Source organism: Monodelphis domestica, chromosome 5 (assembly GCF_027887165.1).
Source record: "Monodelphis domestica isolate mMonDom1 chromosome 5, mMonDom1.pri, whole genome shotgun sequence".
Taxonomy (NCBI): domain Eukaryota; kingdom Metazoa; phylum Chordata; class Mammalia; order Didelphimorphia; family Didelphidae; genus Monodelphis; species Monodelphis domestica.
The window spans coordinates 121,385,468-121,400,568 of record NC_077231.1 but is presented as its reverse complement, the minus strand read 5'-3'; the positions used below and the strand labels follow the sequence as shown (position 1 = coordinate 121,400,568).

Genomic DNA, 15,101 nt, shown 5'->3' with positions numbered 1-15,101 from the left:
ATGCTTCATCGTGCACCTAGAGCCCACCATGACAGCTGGTGGATTCAGCCTGGCTCTTTACTCCTCACTGGTCTTGGTCATCAGCTCTACCAGGAGAAAGGAATCTCTTTGAGATGCTGCCTTGATCTTTGCTGAGGTTTCAATCTGGCATTGTTCTTGGGGTAGTCCTTTTCTGTTTGTGTTGTTCACAGTCACACCAGCTGCTCCCCTCTTGGGCCTCTCCCAGAAGTGTGAATTGCAAGGTTAGAGGAAGGAAAAAGATAAAAGTGAAAAGAAGGTGCTTCAGCATCCAAGGAGCATCCTCTTGTCCTGTTGGATGACTTGAGGGTGGTGTGAAATGATGGAGAGGGTAAAGGTGAACATCCTCTGATCCAGGAACGTCAGAAAGCACTGCTCTTCAGATCCTTCTCTCCCTAAATCTTTTCTTTGGGCCCAGGGAAAAAACAATTCAGAAAGATCAAAAGCCAACTGGACACCCTGGGTTACATGACTATGGAGGGAGGTAGCAGGGTCAAGATGAAGACTACAAACCAAGATGCTTTCTGTTGGCCATAATTGAGTGACTCATGGCTAAAGGATTCAGACACTTGGTTGATGGTCACTGAGCAGGAAAAGCTATTTTCTTGGTGAACCTATAAAAAGGGAGTGATAGGGGCAGCTCGGTGGATTGAGATCCATATCTAGACATGGAGGGGGGGGTCCTGAGTTCAAATGTGACCTCAGATACTTCCAGCTGTGTCCTTCCCAGCCAAGTCACTTAACCTCCATTGCCTACCCCTTACCACTTTTCTGCCTTGGAACTAATACATAGTGTTAATATTAAGATGGAAAGTATGAGGTTGTTGGGTTTTTTTAAGGGGGTATGAATCCATTCCTGTCATTTTCTTCCTTTGATCCTCTAGATGGCCTTGTGCAACTCTGGGATTTGCTGTGGAGGTGAGGGGAGAGTTGGGAGAGGTGACTTTTCTCTGCCCCAGAAGCATAGTGACTTCTTCCAGCAGTAGCTTAAGCTCCAGCTCAGCTGAGCTGGATCCTGGGTCCTGACTGTCTTTTCTGCTTTGGGTTTCTTTCATCATCTGGTAGATGACCCAAGTAGCAGCCATCCTGGCGTAAACATTTCCAGGCTTTGAAGCCACCCTTGGAATCAGAGAGATCCAGAGATCCTGGATCCTTGGGCACAGTGGGAGTACTTCCCTGTCTCTCAAGCTGAGGCTCTGCATTGGAGAAGACATTCACAACAGAAATGGGGAGGGGGGTCTCCAACCTGCCCTGGCTTTCTAGAAGTCATGAACCTGGGGACGGTTGTTCAGATGGTGAAGAGCTAAGCTGCCACAGGATGATTCTAATTCAGTCATCCTGAACACGACTTTGTGTTTTGAAGTTTAAGACTCAAATAGTTATTACTTGAGATTTATTTAAGTTTCTGTCAATTCATGCTTGTGAGATCCAAAAGTGTTTCCCATTTCTTCTGTGTGGGGGGCTTAAAAATCTCTCCCATGCCCAATTTACATTGTTTAATTCGTACCTTTCTACTATCCCTTTGGGAAGATTCTAGAAATGAGTCAAACCCAGGATTTAAGGGAATCTTCTCCAAGAGTGCCAGGGTTGGGGGATAATAGCCAAGGGGTGCAAGAAGAACCTGACCCTTCCTTTAAGAAGAGGAGAGAAGCAAGTAGACATTTATTGAGCACTTACTATGTACCAGGCTCTGTGCTAAGCATTTTACACATAGTAACTCATTCGATCCTTAGGAGATAGGTGCTGTTATAGATAAGTAAAATGAGGCAGACGGAGGTTAAATTGCTTGCCCAGGGTCACATGGCTATTAAGTGTCCCCAGGTCTTCTGACTCCAAGCCCAGCATTTTTTCAAGTGATTAGGTTTTCCTTGGACTGACTCCAATCCAGATTGCAAGTATAGGTCCAGTACAAGGCCCCTTTAATGGAGAGGAAGAAGGGGAAGTGCTCCAGTCTCTTGAGTCCAGCAGGGTTTTTAATTATTAGGTACAAAATGGGTTTCATATGTAGGATAACTATTTTCTCTTCTGTTAAAGAAATAGTCAACAGAGCAGCTAAGTGGCTCAGTGAATAGAGAGCCAGGGAGAGAGAGGGGAGGTCCTGGGTTCAAATCTAGCCACAGATGCTTCCTAGCTGTGTGATCCTGAGCAAGTCACTTAATCCCAATATCCTACCCCTTACCCTCTTCTGCCTTGGAACCAATACTTAGTATTGATTCTAAGATGGAAGATAAACGTTTAAAAGAAAAAGACAAGAAATGTTCAAAACAAAGAAAAGTCCCAGGTATTCATTAACAAACATAGAAACAGGTAGGTGATTCAATGGATTGAAAGCCAGACCTAGAGAAGGGAGATCCTGGGTTCAGACATCTCCTGGCCAAGTCACTTAACCCCCATTGCCGAGGTTTACTACTTTTCAGCCCTAGAATCAATACACAGTATTATTTATTTATTTTTGTTTATTTGTTTTTAAACCCTTACCTTCTGTCTTAGAATCAATACAGTATATTGGTTCTAAGGCAGAAGAGAGGTAAGGTTTAGGCAATGGGGGTTAAGTGACTTGTCCAGGGTCACATAGCTAGGAAGTGTTTGAGGCCAGATTTGAACCCAGGATCTCCCCTCTCTGGGCCTGACTCTCAATCCACCCTGTCACTCAGCTACTCCCCACAGTATTGTTTAAATAAGGATTTAAAAGCCATCAGCAAATATAAAAACATACAACAATAACCCATGCCCATATAGTGTATTCTCCCTAAAGGTCAAACCAAGAAACATTTTTTGAGCTTTTACAGTGTGCCAGGCATTGTGCTAAGTGAATTTTGTGAGAAAAGGCATTTTGTGGGGCTAATAAACAGGCATCCCACTTTCACTTCCGATGTGCAAAGTCTGAGAAGGCCCAGCTTTTCTGAGCAGTCAAGCTCAGGCGTGCACTGATACATGTTTAACAAGCATGGCTAAATGGACGGGGATGCACGCAGTTTGAAGTCCGATCTTCATCTTTAGCAACTTCTCCATCCTCTTCTTAGGGCTGGACCATCCACAAAGCAATAAAGTAAGCCCTGCTTGTAGCATCTGCTGGTTTCTGAGATGTACTCGCTCCCACTGGAAATTTAACAATTGGCTGGGAAGCTGGCTCCAGCACATTCCTGCTTCAGTCTGCTCAAGTTCAAGATGATCTTGCCAGCTTCTCCTCCTCTGGGAAGTGGTAGGAGCCCAAGGACTCTCAGACTCATGAGGCTGGAAATATCCATTCTTGGGGAGCTTGGGATTCCTGGACCCAGGAAGGAAACACAACACAGAGGAGGCATCCAGGGGCTCGAGGTGCCGTTTCAGGCTCAGCTAGGCAAGCACATGCTCCCACCGCCATATGCTCAAACTGCAGGCTGCCATGGCTGCCAGGGAGTGGGGGAGGGAGAAAAATCCCCTTCTGTTGCTGCTAGTCCAAGGGAGAGCTGGCGGAATCCCAAAGTGACCTGCTCTAAAGAGGAGTGGAGATTTTCTCTCTGTTCAGAGGGAGGTTCTGCCTGGCTCAGTCACTAATCATCTTCAATGCAAACACTGTGTCTCAGACCCAGGGGCTGACCAATTAGGAGCTGCTGTGTCATGTACATCCTTTAGCAAGGGACCAACTCTGTGAGCGATGCTGTGGGCTGCCTCTGCTAGAATTTCAGCTCAATTCAATAGTTTCAGTCCCCAACAAGTCACCTGGGGTGCTTGTCCATATCCCCTATTCAACAGAGTTCTCTGGGGACTTGGGAAGGCTCAAGTATTGTCCTTTTGAGTCCCTCCCCCAGTGCCTAGTGCTAAAAGTCTTAATAAGGGGCAGCTAGGTGGTACAGTAGAGGGAGCGCCAGACCTGGGTTAAAATCTGGCCTCAGATAGTTCCTCGATGTGTGACCCTGAGTAAGTCACCTAATCCCAATTGCCTAGCCCTTGTCGCTCTTCTGTTTCAAACCAAACATAGAAGGTGTTTGAAAGAATAAAAGAAAATCAAATAAATAAAAAAGTCAACAAAAATCCAACTGACATTTCCCTCCCTGGGTACTCTTTCCCCATTCTCGTCTTCCTGGGGCTATCATTCCTTCTCCGTCTCCTCTGTTGACTCATCTTCCATGTCACGTCACCTAATTGTGGGTATTTACCCAGGTTCTGTCCTCGATCCCTCTCTCTTTTTCCTCTATCCTCATTCTCTCAGTAACCTTTTCAGGTCCCATGGGTTAGGCTGAATGAATTCTGTATGGATGCATATAGAGATTTTGTTGATAGGTGTGTTTGTAGTGTGTATACACACACAGAAAACATAGTGGGAAAGGATTAAGTACTAGCTGACTGGAATGTAGGCATACAAATAAATACGTAAAAGGTAGGATAAATTGAGGAGGGAAAGAACATTATCCACTGGGACATTAAGGGAGCCCCTGAGCTACCCCTTGAAGAGAAGGATAGGGGCAACTAGGTGGTATGCTTCCTAGCTGGGTGACCCTGGACAGGTCCCTTCACCCTCAATGCCTAGCCCTTATTGCTCTTTTGCCTTGGAACTGATTCTTAATATTGATTCTAGGATAGAAGGTTTGTGTGTGTGTGTGTGTGTGTGAGAGAGAGAGAGAGAGAGAGAGAGAGAGAGAGAGAGAGAGAGAGAGAGAGAGAGAGGGAGGGAGGGAGGAGGAGGAGGAGGAGGAGGAGGAGGAAGAGGAAGAGGAGGAGGATAGGGGCAAAGGAAGTCACTGATGGACTTCTGGTGAGGCAGCTTTTTGACTCAATTGCCAATAGATCTCCAAAATCTATTACATCTTGAAATTGATGAAATTAAAATCACTTCCACCAAAGGGCAAATCCTGGAGACCTAAAAGGTCATAGGTTTTATAGGGATTCTTTTTGTTATTCAGTCATTTCCTATTCTTCATGACTCCATTTGGGGTTTTCTTAGTCAAGATACTGGAGTGGTTTGCCATTTTCCTTCTCCAGGTTGTTTGATGGATGAAGAAACTGAGTCAAACAGGGTTAAGTGACTTGCCCAGGGTCACACAGTTAGGAAGTGTCAGATTTGAACCCAGAAAGATAAGTCTTCCCAACCCATTGCTCTATCCACTGTGATACCTAGCTGCCCTTTATGGGGAAGGGAATGGTTTTTATTCTAATGAGATTGGCTGGTTTTATAGACTGGGAGAAGATAAAAATTGTTGTTATACAAGGCCCTGATAAATGTGATAAGAGTATGGAAGTTTCCAGGGAAAAGGAAAGTAAAGAGTTTGTGTCCAAAGTCTAAAGCAGAAAAATGAGCATTATCAGTGTCAGAGAGCCGCACAGACTCTAGGTCTTTTTTGAAATATTGCCTATACTTAGAGATAATCTCTTGGAAGGAGATGAAATAATAAAGGAAGAGATTGGAAAGAAAGAAGGAGAGTGTCCTGGGGGATGTATACATTAAGAGGATAGGAGATGAATTCAGCAAAAGACACCCAAAAAATGAAGTCAGACATTTAGCAGGTAGAAGGAGAGCTGGGAGACAGAGATGTCAATGAAGCCAAGAGAAGAGAGAAGACTAGGAGGAAACCCTGGTCAACACTGTCTAAAGCTGTAGACAGATCAAAGAGAATAAGATCCAAGAAAAGAACTAGTGACTTAACAGTTAAATACTGGATCTATAGGACAGACAATAAGTAGAGGGGTGGAGTTAGAAATCACATTGAATAGGATTTTGAAAAAATGAATGCCTGATGAGTAGCTAAATATAGACGATTATTAAAAAAAATTTACTGGTGAGGGGCATTTAGTTGGCTCAATGGATAGAGAGCCAGGCATAGAGGTCCTGGGTTCACATGCAGCCTCAGATACTTTCTTGCTGTGACCTTAGACAAGTCATTTAACTCCCAATGCCTAGCTTTTACTGCTTTTCTGCCTTGTAACACAGTATTGATTCGATGATGGGAGAAAAGGGTTTAAAAAATAAAAAAGTTTCCCTTGCCTTCCCTTGCCTTGCCTTGCCTTGCCTTGCCTTGCCTTGCCTTGCCTTGCCTTGCCTTGCCTTGCCTTGCCTTGCCTTCCCTTCCCTTCTCTTTTCCTTCCTTCCTCCCTCACTTCCTCTCTCTCCCTTCCTTCCTCTCATTTTTCTTCTTTCTTCTTTTCTTCCTTCCTTCTGTTCTCTCTTTCTTTTGATATATTTGATATAAACAAAGGAAATATAAAACTAAAATATGTCAATACACAATATTTTTAAATTGTTTGTGAAAGGAAAGCAAGATGAAGGTAACAATGGAACAGCAGGACCAAATAAAGATTTTTTTAAATGATAGAGTAAAGTTGAATATATTTATAGACATTGGAAAAAGAACCAGTAGATAGGGAAAGATTGAAGATGAGTCAGGATTGGGGATGATTAGTGTGGCAAGCTCCCAAAGGATGCAAGGAAAGGAACACACTCCCTATTCCTCAGAGTAAAGGAAGAGGGAGGTAAAGGTGAAGGTGTATGGGAATTTTGACTTGTGGAATAAGAAAGATGAATGAATGGGTGGCCTTAATTTTCTCATGACAAAGGAGACAAGGACATCCACTGGGGAAGGAGTTGTGGATATTGTTGTTCAGTTGTTTCAGTTGTGTCCAGTTCTTTATGAGCCCATTTGGAATTTTCTTGGCAAAGATACTGGAATGGCTTGCCATTTCCTTCTCCAGCTCATTTTACAGATAAGCAATGGAAGTAAAAAGAGTTAAGCGACTTAACAAGAGTCAAACAACTAGTAAGCACCTGAGGCCAGATTTGAACTCAGGAAGATGAGTCTTCCTGATTCCAAGCTCAGTACTCTATCCAGGGTACTAACTAGCTTCCCTATAGCTAACACCCCTCAAGAGGGTTGGGGGAAATGAACTAAGTAGAGTATGCTTTTTCTAGGATTTATTTTTCAAATTTACTTTTATTTCAACATATGACTAGAATTTTAGGTTATTGCCTAGTAGGGACTGGGCAACTCTATTATTTATTAACATATTAGAAAACATTGATTCCAACTTTCTTTTTATAGACCAGAAAACTGAGACCCAGGAACAGAAAAAGACTTACCCCAAATTCCACAGGTAGTAGGCTACAGAGCTTGGATCTGAACCTAGATCTTCTATCTCGAAATTTAAGGCACTTTTTATTACAACAACTTCTAAATACCATCCTTGCTTCATAATACTCTGTGCCTCAAAGGTTCATACTCAGGTAGCCTTCTCTGACTACGTAAATGCTGGGCACCTAGGTCTCACCTCATTATACTGAATTTATATCTTTTGAAAATCTGCAGTACACATTGATTCTCCCTAGACCTCTTTTGTCCCTCAAGAGAGCCACAAATGGGTGCTTTTCTGCAAATAGCAGAACTTAGGAGCCCAAAGGTTCTGGGGTGCTAATTCTACTCTATATTTCTGAGGCAAAATCAAAGGATTTCTTGAAGCTTCAATTCATCAGGAGGAGCTCCTATACTTAATTTAATAACAATTTATACCTTAAAAAAAGAATATCAGAACTAGACAGAAATGGGGCTTCTATTCTGGGCAGAATGAAATAAAAGGGCTTCAATCTGGAAGGAACAGTAGGGAAGACTAACCCAATTCTTGCCCCCCTTTTTTGGTAAAGGTGTTTTATTTGATCAATTACATATAATAACAATTATTCTATAATACTAACTTTTCTGAAGTTATATGATCCAAATTGTCTCCTTCCCTCTCTTCTCTCCCTCTTCCTGGAGATGGTAGACAATCTCATCTGGGTCATACATGCCTTATGCAAGCCATATTTCCATATTGTTCATTTTTGTTTGAGAATCATCATATAAACCAAAACCCTAAAAGAAAAACCCCAATAAACTAAAGTGAAAAATCATAGCTGTCACCTGTATTTTGACTCCAACAGTTCTCTCTGGAGTAGGATAGCATCTTTGTCATAAGTCCCTCAGAATTGTTCTGGGTCATCCTAATGCTGATAATAGCTAAGCTAAATCTGTCACAGCTGATCATTCCACAGTGTTTCTGTTGCTGTGTATAATGTTCTGGTTCTGCTTATTTCATTTTGTATCAGTTCAAGGAGGTCTTTCTGAAATCATCCTATTCATCATTCCTTACAGCACAGTAGTATTCCATCACCATTATATACCACAATTTGTTCAGCCATTCCCTAATTGATGGACATCCCCTCAATTTCCAATTCTAATTCCAAAAAAGCAATTGTAAATATTTTTGTCCATGTCAGGTCTTCTCACTTTTAAAAAAAAATCTCTTTTTGAGAGCAGGACACTAGTTCATCTGGTCATATACTACTAAGTAACATTCTGTTTCCATTTCTAAGTGTCTCATTTTGTAAGAGGTCCCCCTTTATTATTTTAATATAGGAGATGTAGTCATGGATTTGGAACTAAACAGGGCCTTAGAAACCAGCTTGTTAAATTCTTTCCTGATGAACAGGAATGAAGAGAGTGTAAATGACTTTTGAAATGTCACAAACATAGTGACAGAGCCAGAACTTGAACTCAGGAGATGATTTTTCTTTCAGTTCAGCATCATTTCCAACCTTTCTCTGAAGAAGCCAGCAAAGCCATAATAGCACAAAACATGTATGTTTTCCTTTGAAATCTCAGGAGATAATTTTGTTTTCCTATTTGTAATTATTTCATTTTTATTAAAAGTTAAGTTTTATAGAAAAAAAACTCTTTTTAGACCTAGTAGTGGTATTACTAGATCAAAGGGTATATGCACTATTTTATAGCCCTTTGCCAACCCCCTCTTTTTATAGATGAAGACTCTAAAGCCCACAGAAGGAAAGTGATTTAGCCATGTTCACACCAGTAGGAAGCACGGAACAGAGCAGGGATTTGAACACAGATCTTTTGACTTGAAATTCACTCTTACTCTGATGACAGTAATCTTCAAGTGCCTCAAACTAGAAAAGTCATGAATGTTTAACATTGTAATAGCAATGGGTATTACTCAGGGGGGGAAAAAACCTTTTTATTCCCAGGAACGTCAAACATTTTGAGAAATCGAGCAGATTCCTCCTCGAACCAATGGGATATGGGCAGTTTTCCTCTGACCATCCAGTACCTGGAGACGTCAGACTCGGGGATGTACTTCTGTGAGGTGGAAGACAAGAAGCAGCAGGTACAACTCCTGGTGTTCAAGGGTAAGTGAAGGAAAGGAAGTAGCAAATCATCTTTCTTCCTCTCTAGATTCTTCCCATCTCTCACCTCTTACTAATAGAAGATACCTTGGTGCCAAATGAGCCCTTTCAGAAATTCTCATAATAATAGGACCATTTATCCAACACTAAAGATTTGCAAAGCATTTTATATACGTTACATTTGTTTATATGTTACAAAGACTTGTATTTGATCCTGACAACAATATGAGGTGTGTTACTGTTTATCGTCACTTGACAGTTGAGAAAACAGAAGCTGTCAATAAGAGGTAAGTGACTTACTCAGAGTCAAATAGGCTAGTGAGTGTCTGAGGTAGGATTTGAACTCAGGTCTTTCTGCCCTGGAGTTAGAATTCTAGCATCCCATCAATAGCCCCACCTGGTCACCTGGGATAAAAGGGATAGAGAAACTAGAATGAGAGAGAGAAGGAAAGGAGAATAGAAGGGACAAAGAAAGGATGAAGAAAAGGAGAAATAGAGGAAAGAAGATAGAGGAGAAAAGGACACAAGAGAAGGCAGATCTTGGGGACCTAGGAAAGGTGGCATGATGGGTGGGAGGGAAGGGGTAGGTGTCCTGGGAGAAACAAAACTTCTGTATCTGTTTGCTTTTTGGATGTGCATAGGTGCATGTAAGTCAAGGCTGCCTTCTCCCTCCACAGTGACAGCCAATCCAAGTGAGTCTGTGCTCTCTGGGAACAACGTGACTTTAACTTTGCACAGCCCTCCCAACCTTCCTGAACTCAAAATAGAATGGCATGGTCCAGGAAATACAAGTAAAAGGATCCTGAGTTCAAACAAGAAAACCTTGAACTTGCTCCAAGTGGATTCTGAGGAGGAGGGAGAATGGAGCTGCACTGTCTCCATAAATGGCAAAAGCCTTAAACTGAGCAAAAGAGTCACAGTACATGGTAAGAGAAACAACACTTTTCCTCTGCTCTCACTTTCTAACACCAGCTTCCAGTGACTCTACTCCATAGACTTTCAGGGTTCCTTTCTTCACACCTACCCTGAACCTGTGTCCCTAGGGCACAGTTTTGAGATTTCAAGAAGGATCTTGACTCTGCTACCTCTCCACACTCTGATACATGAGAGACAAGGAGATGGCCCTCTGGGATATTGTGGGCCATTTTAGTCTCTTCTCAAGGTCGATGTGTGGAAAAGAGAGCACAAATAGCTTCCTCATTGTCTAGAACTCAGCACAGGGGAAGAAGAAGGAATCCATTTCTATCTCTTCTTTGACACTCTCCCTATCTCCTGCATTTCACTTATTCTATTTTTTAAAAATTGTTTTGTTTAACAATTTAATGATCTAATCATTGTTGAATAATTTTATTTAATAATTGTTTAATAACTGTTTTATGGGCATACTGAATGCAAAGGGGAAAAATTCCATCTACCGATGCAAAATGACAACTTGAAGTGTTAGGCAGTTGCCCAGTATGCTAAGAGGTTAGGTGACTTGCACAGGGTCATAAACATCTAATATATGTAGGAAGCTAGACTTAACTTCATTAACATAGAAAATCTATTGAATACCTACTATTGGCTATTGATTGAGTCAAGAGTTAGGTGCTAGCTCTAGAGCAGTGTTGGCGAACCTTTTAGAGATTGTGTGCCCAAACCACACCTTCAAGTTGCTTGTGAGCCTCCCACATTACCCTATACAGTGGAGGGAGGAAGTGTTTGTTGGGCAGCTGGATAGAGGGGCAGGGGGATATGAAAATTGTCCTCAAGGGCAGTGGAGAGGGGGAACAGAGCAGACACCCCCTAATCCCCCCTCCCCAAACAATGCAACATCTTTGCCAACATGGCTCTGGAGTATATTCAAAGAGGTTGAAGACCAGGTTCCTGCCCTCAGGGAATTTAGAACCTATAGGAGAGATTAGATGATGGGGATAGAAAGACAAATAAAAGAGCAAACCCTAAGGAAGTGGTGCTATGCTTACAGTGAATGCTAAAGAGGAAATCTACAGGGATTCAGAGAAATGAATGACCTCTTTGAGAGAGGGGAAGATTCCTTAGAAGAGGTAAGATGAGCTGGAGGAAGGACTGGGCAAGCTTGGAGGAATATGCAGGCATTCTGGGCAAGGGGACTGAAGTAAGCCAGCCAAGACAGCAGAAATGTGCATGGCATTTTGGGAGAATGATGACTAAGTCACTTTGGCTAGAGTGGAAGGGTTCATGTAGGAGAGCAGTGCAAAGTTAGGTATAAATATAATCAGTTTTATAAAGTTACATGGGCAGATTTCAGGAGGCTTTGAATATTAAGCTGAGTTTGAACTTATTTCCCTTCTCTCCCATTTCTTTCCTTTCAGTCCATCCCTCTGATCTTCCACTTCTTGTCTCCATCACACCTACAGGTTTCAGACACCCCTACCAGCGCTACTATAAGATAGCAGGCAAAGATGCCGAATTCAACTTCCCTCTAAATTTAGGCGAACAGGATCTGAACCGGATGGTGCCAAATGGAGAACTGACTTGGCACGGGGAAGGGGCTGCCTCTCAAAGGTTGGCCAAGTTTTCATGGAAGGATGACTCCTTGACTCTCGAAGACAAGTTTAAGTTTAAGCTGTCCAAAGGCAGACCAATCACTTTGAGTCTCTCCCCAGTCCTGCTCCACCATGCTGGCTCAGGAGTCTTCTCACTAATGCTTCCTTCAGGGACTGTGAAACAGAAGGTTGATCTTGTAGTAATGAGAGGTGAGCAGGGGAGGGCTGGGCAGACACCCTCTCCTTAAAGATCACATGATTATGCCCTGTGGCATGTCTGAGTGGAAGGGAAAGAGGGACAGGGAGGACCTAATTGCCTAACCCAGCTTGATCAAGTTCTTTCATACTCACTAGTCTCCAGGAACTAAGGTGTCCTCTAATTCCTCAACCTCAGCTTGCTTGTGCTTGGCCTCCCTAGTAATCTCCAAAAAGCACGGAGTCGAGTCAGAATCTTTTAGTTCTGGTTTTCATTCCAATTCTCTTTCTTGTTGTGTGATTTTGGACAAGTCTTTCAGTCTCTCTTTGCCTCTCATACTCACTAGGTCTGCCTGTCTGTCTCTATTTGCCTCTGCCTCAGTTTCTTTCTCTGTTAAATGGGGATGACAATATATCTCCCGAGGCCACTTGGTTTTGAGGATCAAATGGACCAAGGCAAGTGGAAAAGCCTTGAAAATTATACAGCGCTCCACTAATGTAGGCACTGCTGTTTTCTCTATTATCATATCTCCGTCTCATGCCCCAGAATGGAGAGGGAATAGTAACCCAGTCCTGGTCCCCAGCTTCTACCTCTTGCTCTCCTCAGCTATGTCCCATGATCAGCAATTATACTGTGAACTGTCGGGCCCCATAATCCCTGGGCTGACACTGAGATGGCAGTTAGAAAACCAGACAAAAGAAACACTGGAGGTCTCTGAGAAGCAAAGGAAGCTGGAGTTGAAGCAGCCAAAGGCTGGGATGTGGGAATGCCAATTGCTACTCAAGGATCAGAAACTACTGAAATCGAACTCCTTCCAGCTGGGTAAGAGACCAGCTTCCCCCTGCCCTCTCCGAGGCTGGCTTAGTCCTCATAAGAGACAGGGAACAATCCTCATCCCACTCAGCCACGCTAACCTCTCTCCATCCTACCACTTAGACAATCATAACCTCTCTGGGGGTCTCAGCCAACCCTCCTGCTGGGACCCAAGGGTCTCATTTCCCAGCCCAGTTCTCTGTGTTCAATCCCTCCCTCCCTTTCTGGATTCCCTCTTAAAGTTAAAGACTATGACTTGGAAGGTGACAGGGCCTCTCTATGTATCTCTCCTCCAGCAGCAAGGTCGGAGTGGTACCAACCTCAATATTTGGCCATCGGTCTGGGTACAGGAGCAAGCCTGTTGCTTCTCTTTGGGTTCATTATGTTCTGTTATGCCAGACGGAGGCACAGGCTGGTGAGTAAACCTCTCCTCCCTACATTACTCCAGACATTCCACCAACCCCAATGACATCCACCCACCCTGTTGTTCTTACCCACCGAGGTCAAGCTAGTGAGCCCACAGAATCATAGAACCAGAGAATATTCAAGTAGAAATGAACCTACCAGCTCATCTGGAGCAAATGCTTTAACGTCTTTGGGCCTCAATTTTCCCACCTACAAAATGAGGTCAGGTTGGACTAACTGGCCTCAAGAGGTCACTTCCCATTCTAAATCTGCTAGCACAACCCCTTCATTTAAAAGGATGAGGAATAGGAGGCTCCACTGAGAGATAAAGGGCCTTGTGTCCTTTGCACTGGAGGCTTGGGAATGAAGACTTTTATCCTGAAAAACTCATCATTGCTTTTATGTTCATTACTCCTGCCTCCTACCTCCTTCTTCCCCCACATCCCAATGTCCTAGATCCGGACTAGACAGGGAAGAAGTAACATCAAGTTTATTCTAGGACAGATTGCCTTGGCAATAGTAATTCCTCTTGCCTGAAACCTCCCCCTATATGCCTTCTTTCTATTCTGAGTGGATCTTGGGTTTATGGAACCCAGTCCTTCATGCCTCTTTCTCCATCCCTCACCATTCCTTTCTTTTCCTTGGACAGCGCCGAGCAGAGAGGATGTCTCAGATCAGGAGGCTCCTAAGTGAGAAAAAGACCTGCCAGTGTCCCCAGTAAGTTCTAAAAGGGAAGATTCTGGAGTAAGGGTGGAGATGGAGCAGGGACTGGAGGATTTTTCAAGCTCAGATTTCTAATGTGAATGAAAGAGAAGGTCTTTGGGAAGAGGGGACTAAGGGTCAAGAAGGGATATGAAGAGGTTCAGGTATACTGGGAGGACCTGAAAGTAGATGGGGTATGCATTGGAGAGAGGGAAGAAAGGACAGAACTTTTTGAATTGCCCTTAAACTTCCCTTTATTTCTTTTTTCCCTAGCCGATTTTAGAAAAACTGTACCCTGAAGAGTTAAATATGAAAGAAGGCTTGCCTTAGTGGTGAAAAACCTCCACCTCTACCTCTTCAGTTTCTAGCCCACTGAAGGGAGCAGGGAAGGCGAAAGTAGGAGGATTGAGACATTTAGGCTCTCTTGTCCTTCCTACCTTCCACCCTTGTTATAATCCTGGACCCTGTTAGTGGGATCCCATTACCTTATTCTACTGTCCTGTGATGCATCCACAACCCAATCACTATTATTTACTCCTTCCTTCCTCTACCAGCCCCTAGAGGTCTCTGGAGGTCATTGCATCTCATTTGCCTTTGGGCAGGGGGGCAAGATGGTGCTTCACTCCATTCAGAGGCTGAGGCCAGGTTGTCTCTGGTATGTGTTTTCCAGCTTCTTATAGCCCTTAGTCAGAAATGTTCAGCGTGCACACTTAATCCCTCCTGCCACTATGCCCAGCTCTACTTAGTAGCCAAACAGACTTATGGCTATACAGTCAGGGTGTCCCTACTTCCATTTCGCCCTACCCCAAACCTAGGAAATCTTCATCCTCCTGGTTATCTCCTTGTGGGCAGGGACTACCTTTTGCTTTTCTGTAGCCCCAGCACTTAACACTGTGCCTGGCACATAATAGGCATTTAATAAAGGGTTTTGATTGATTTAATGAACTGTCTTCTCTCCTCCTTCATGACTTCAGATCCTTCATCAAGCTTTTATTGACTGATATCTCTTTTCCTCCCTCTGATATGCTGGGCTATGGATGCCTGTGGGGCCCAGAGAGAGGCTAGAATTAGGTTTGTAAACTTCTGAAGAGGTCTGGGTTGCGGACTGATATTCCTAGGTTCTTGGCTGTACTTGTTCCTGGACCACAGTTCTCCGTATTTCACCCAGTCCCTTCTCTCCTTCAACCCCTTCCAAACCCCCATCAGGACTCTAGAATTTGGAGGCTGAAAATCAATCTTCTCTTCCTGGGTCAGTTTTTTCCCCTTGCCCCTAGCCTTTGTCTCTATCCCTCTTCCTTTCTCTATAGTCCTTTTT

At 43.4% G+C, this 15,101-nt stretch overlaps 1 protein-coding gene and 1 long non-coding RNA gene across 4 annotated transcripts in view; one reads left to right on the top strand and one right to left on the bottom strand.

Moving 5' to 3' along the window:
- CD4 (CD4 molecule) overlaps positions 1 to 14,727 on the top strand; it is a 37,899-nt gene extending 23,172 nt beyond the window's left edge. For 2 of the 3 annotated variants that reach the window (NM_001099290.1, XM_007503497.3), the window contains 7 exons: positions 9,005 to 9,166; positions 9,841 to 10,089; positions 11,542 to 11,880; positions 12,473 to 12,688; positions 12,976 to 13,094; positions 13,734 to 13,801; positions 14,060 to 14,727. In NM_001099290.1, coding sequence (NP_001092760.1) covers positions 9,005 to 9,166; positions 9,841 to 10,089; positions 11,542 to 11,880; positions 12,473 to 12,688; positions 12,976 to 13,094; positions 13,734 to 13,801; positions 14,060 to 14,069 — 1,163 coding nt within the window. In that variant the 3' untranslated portion in view covers positions 14,070 to 14,727. The remainder of the gene's footprint in view (positions 1 to 9,004; positions 9,167 to 9,840; positions 10,090 to 11,541; positions 11,881 to 12,472; positions 12,689 to 12,975; positions 13,095 to 13,733; positions 13,802 to 14,059) is intronic. The other variant, XM_007503496.3, reaches the window with a different exon arrangement.
- LOC103102890 (uncharacterized) overlaps positions 1 to 15,101 on the bottom strand; it is a 40,120-nt gene that overhangs the window by 9,416 nt on the left and 15,603 nt on the right. The gene's annotated exons all lie outside the window — the stretch shown is intronic.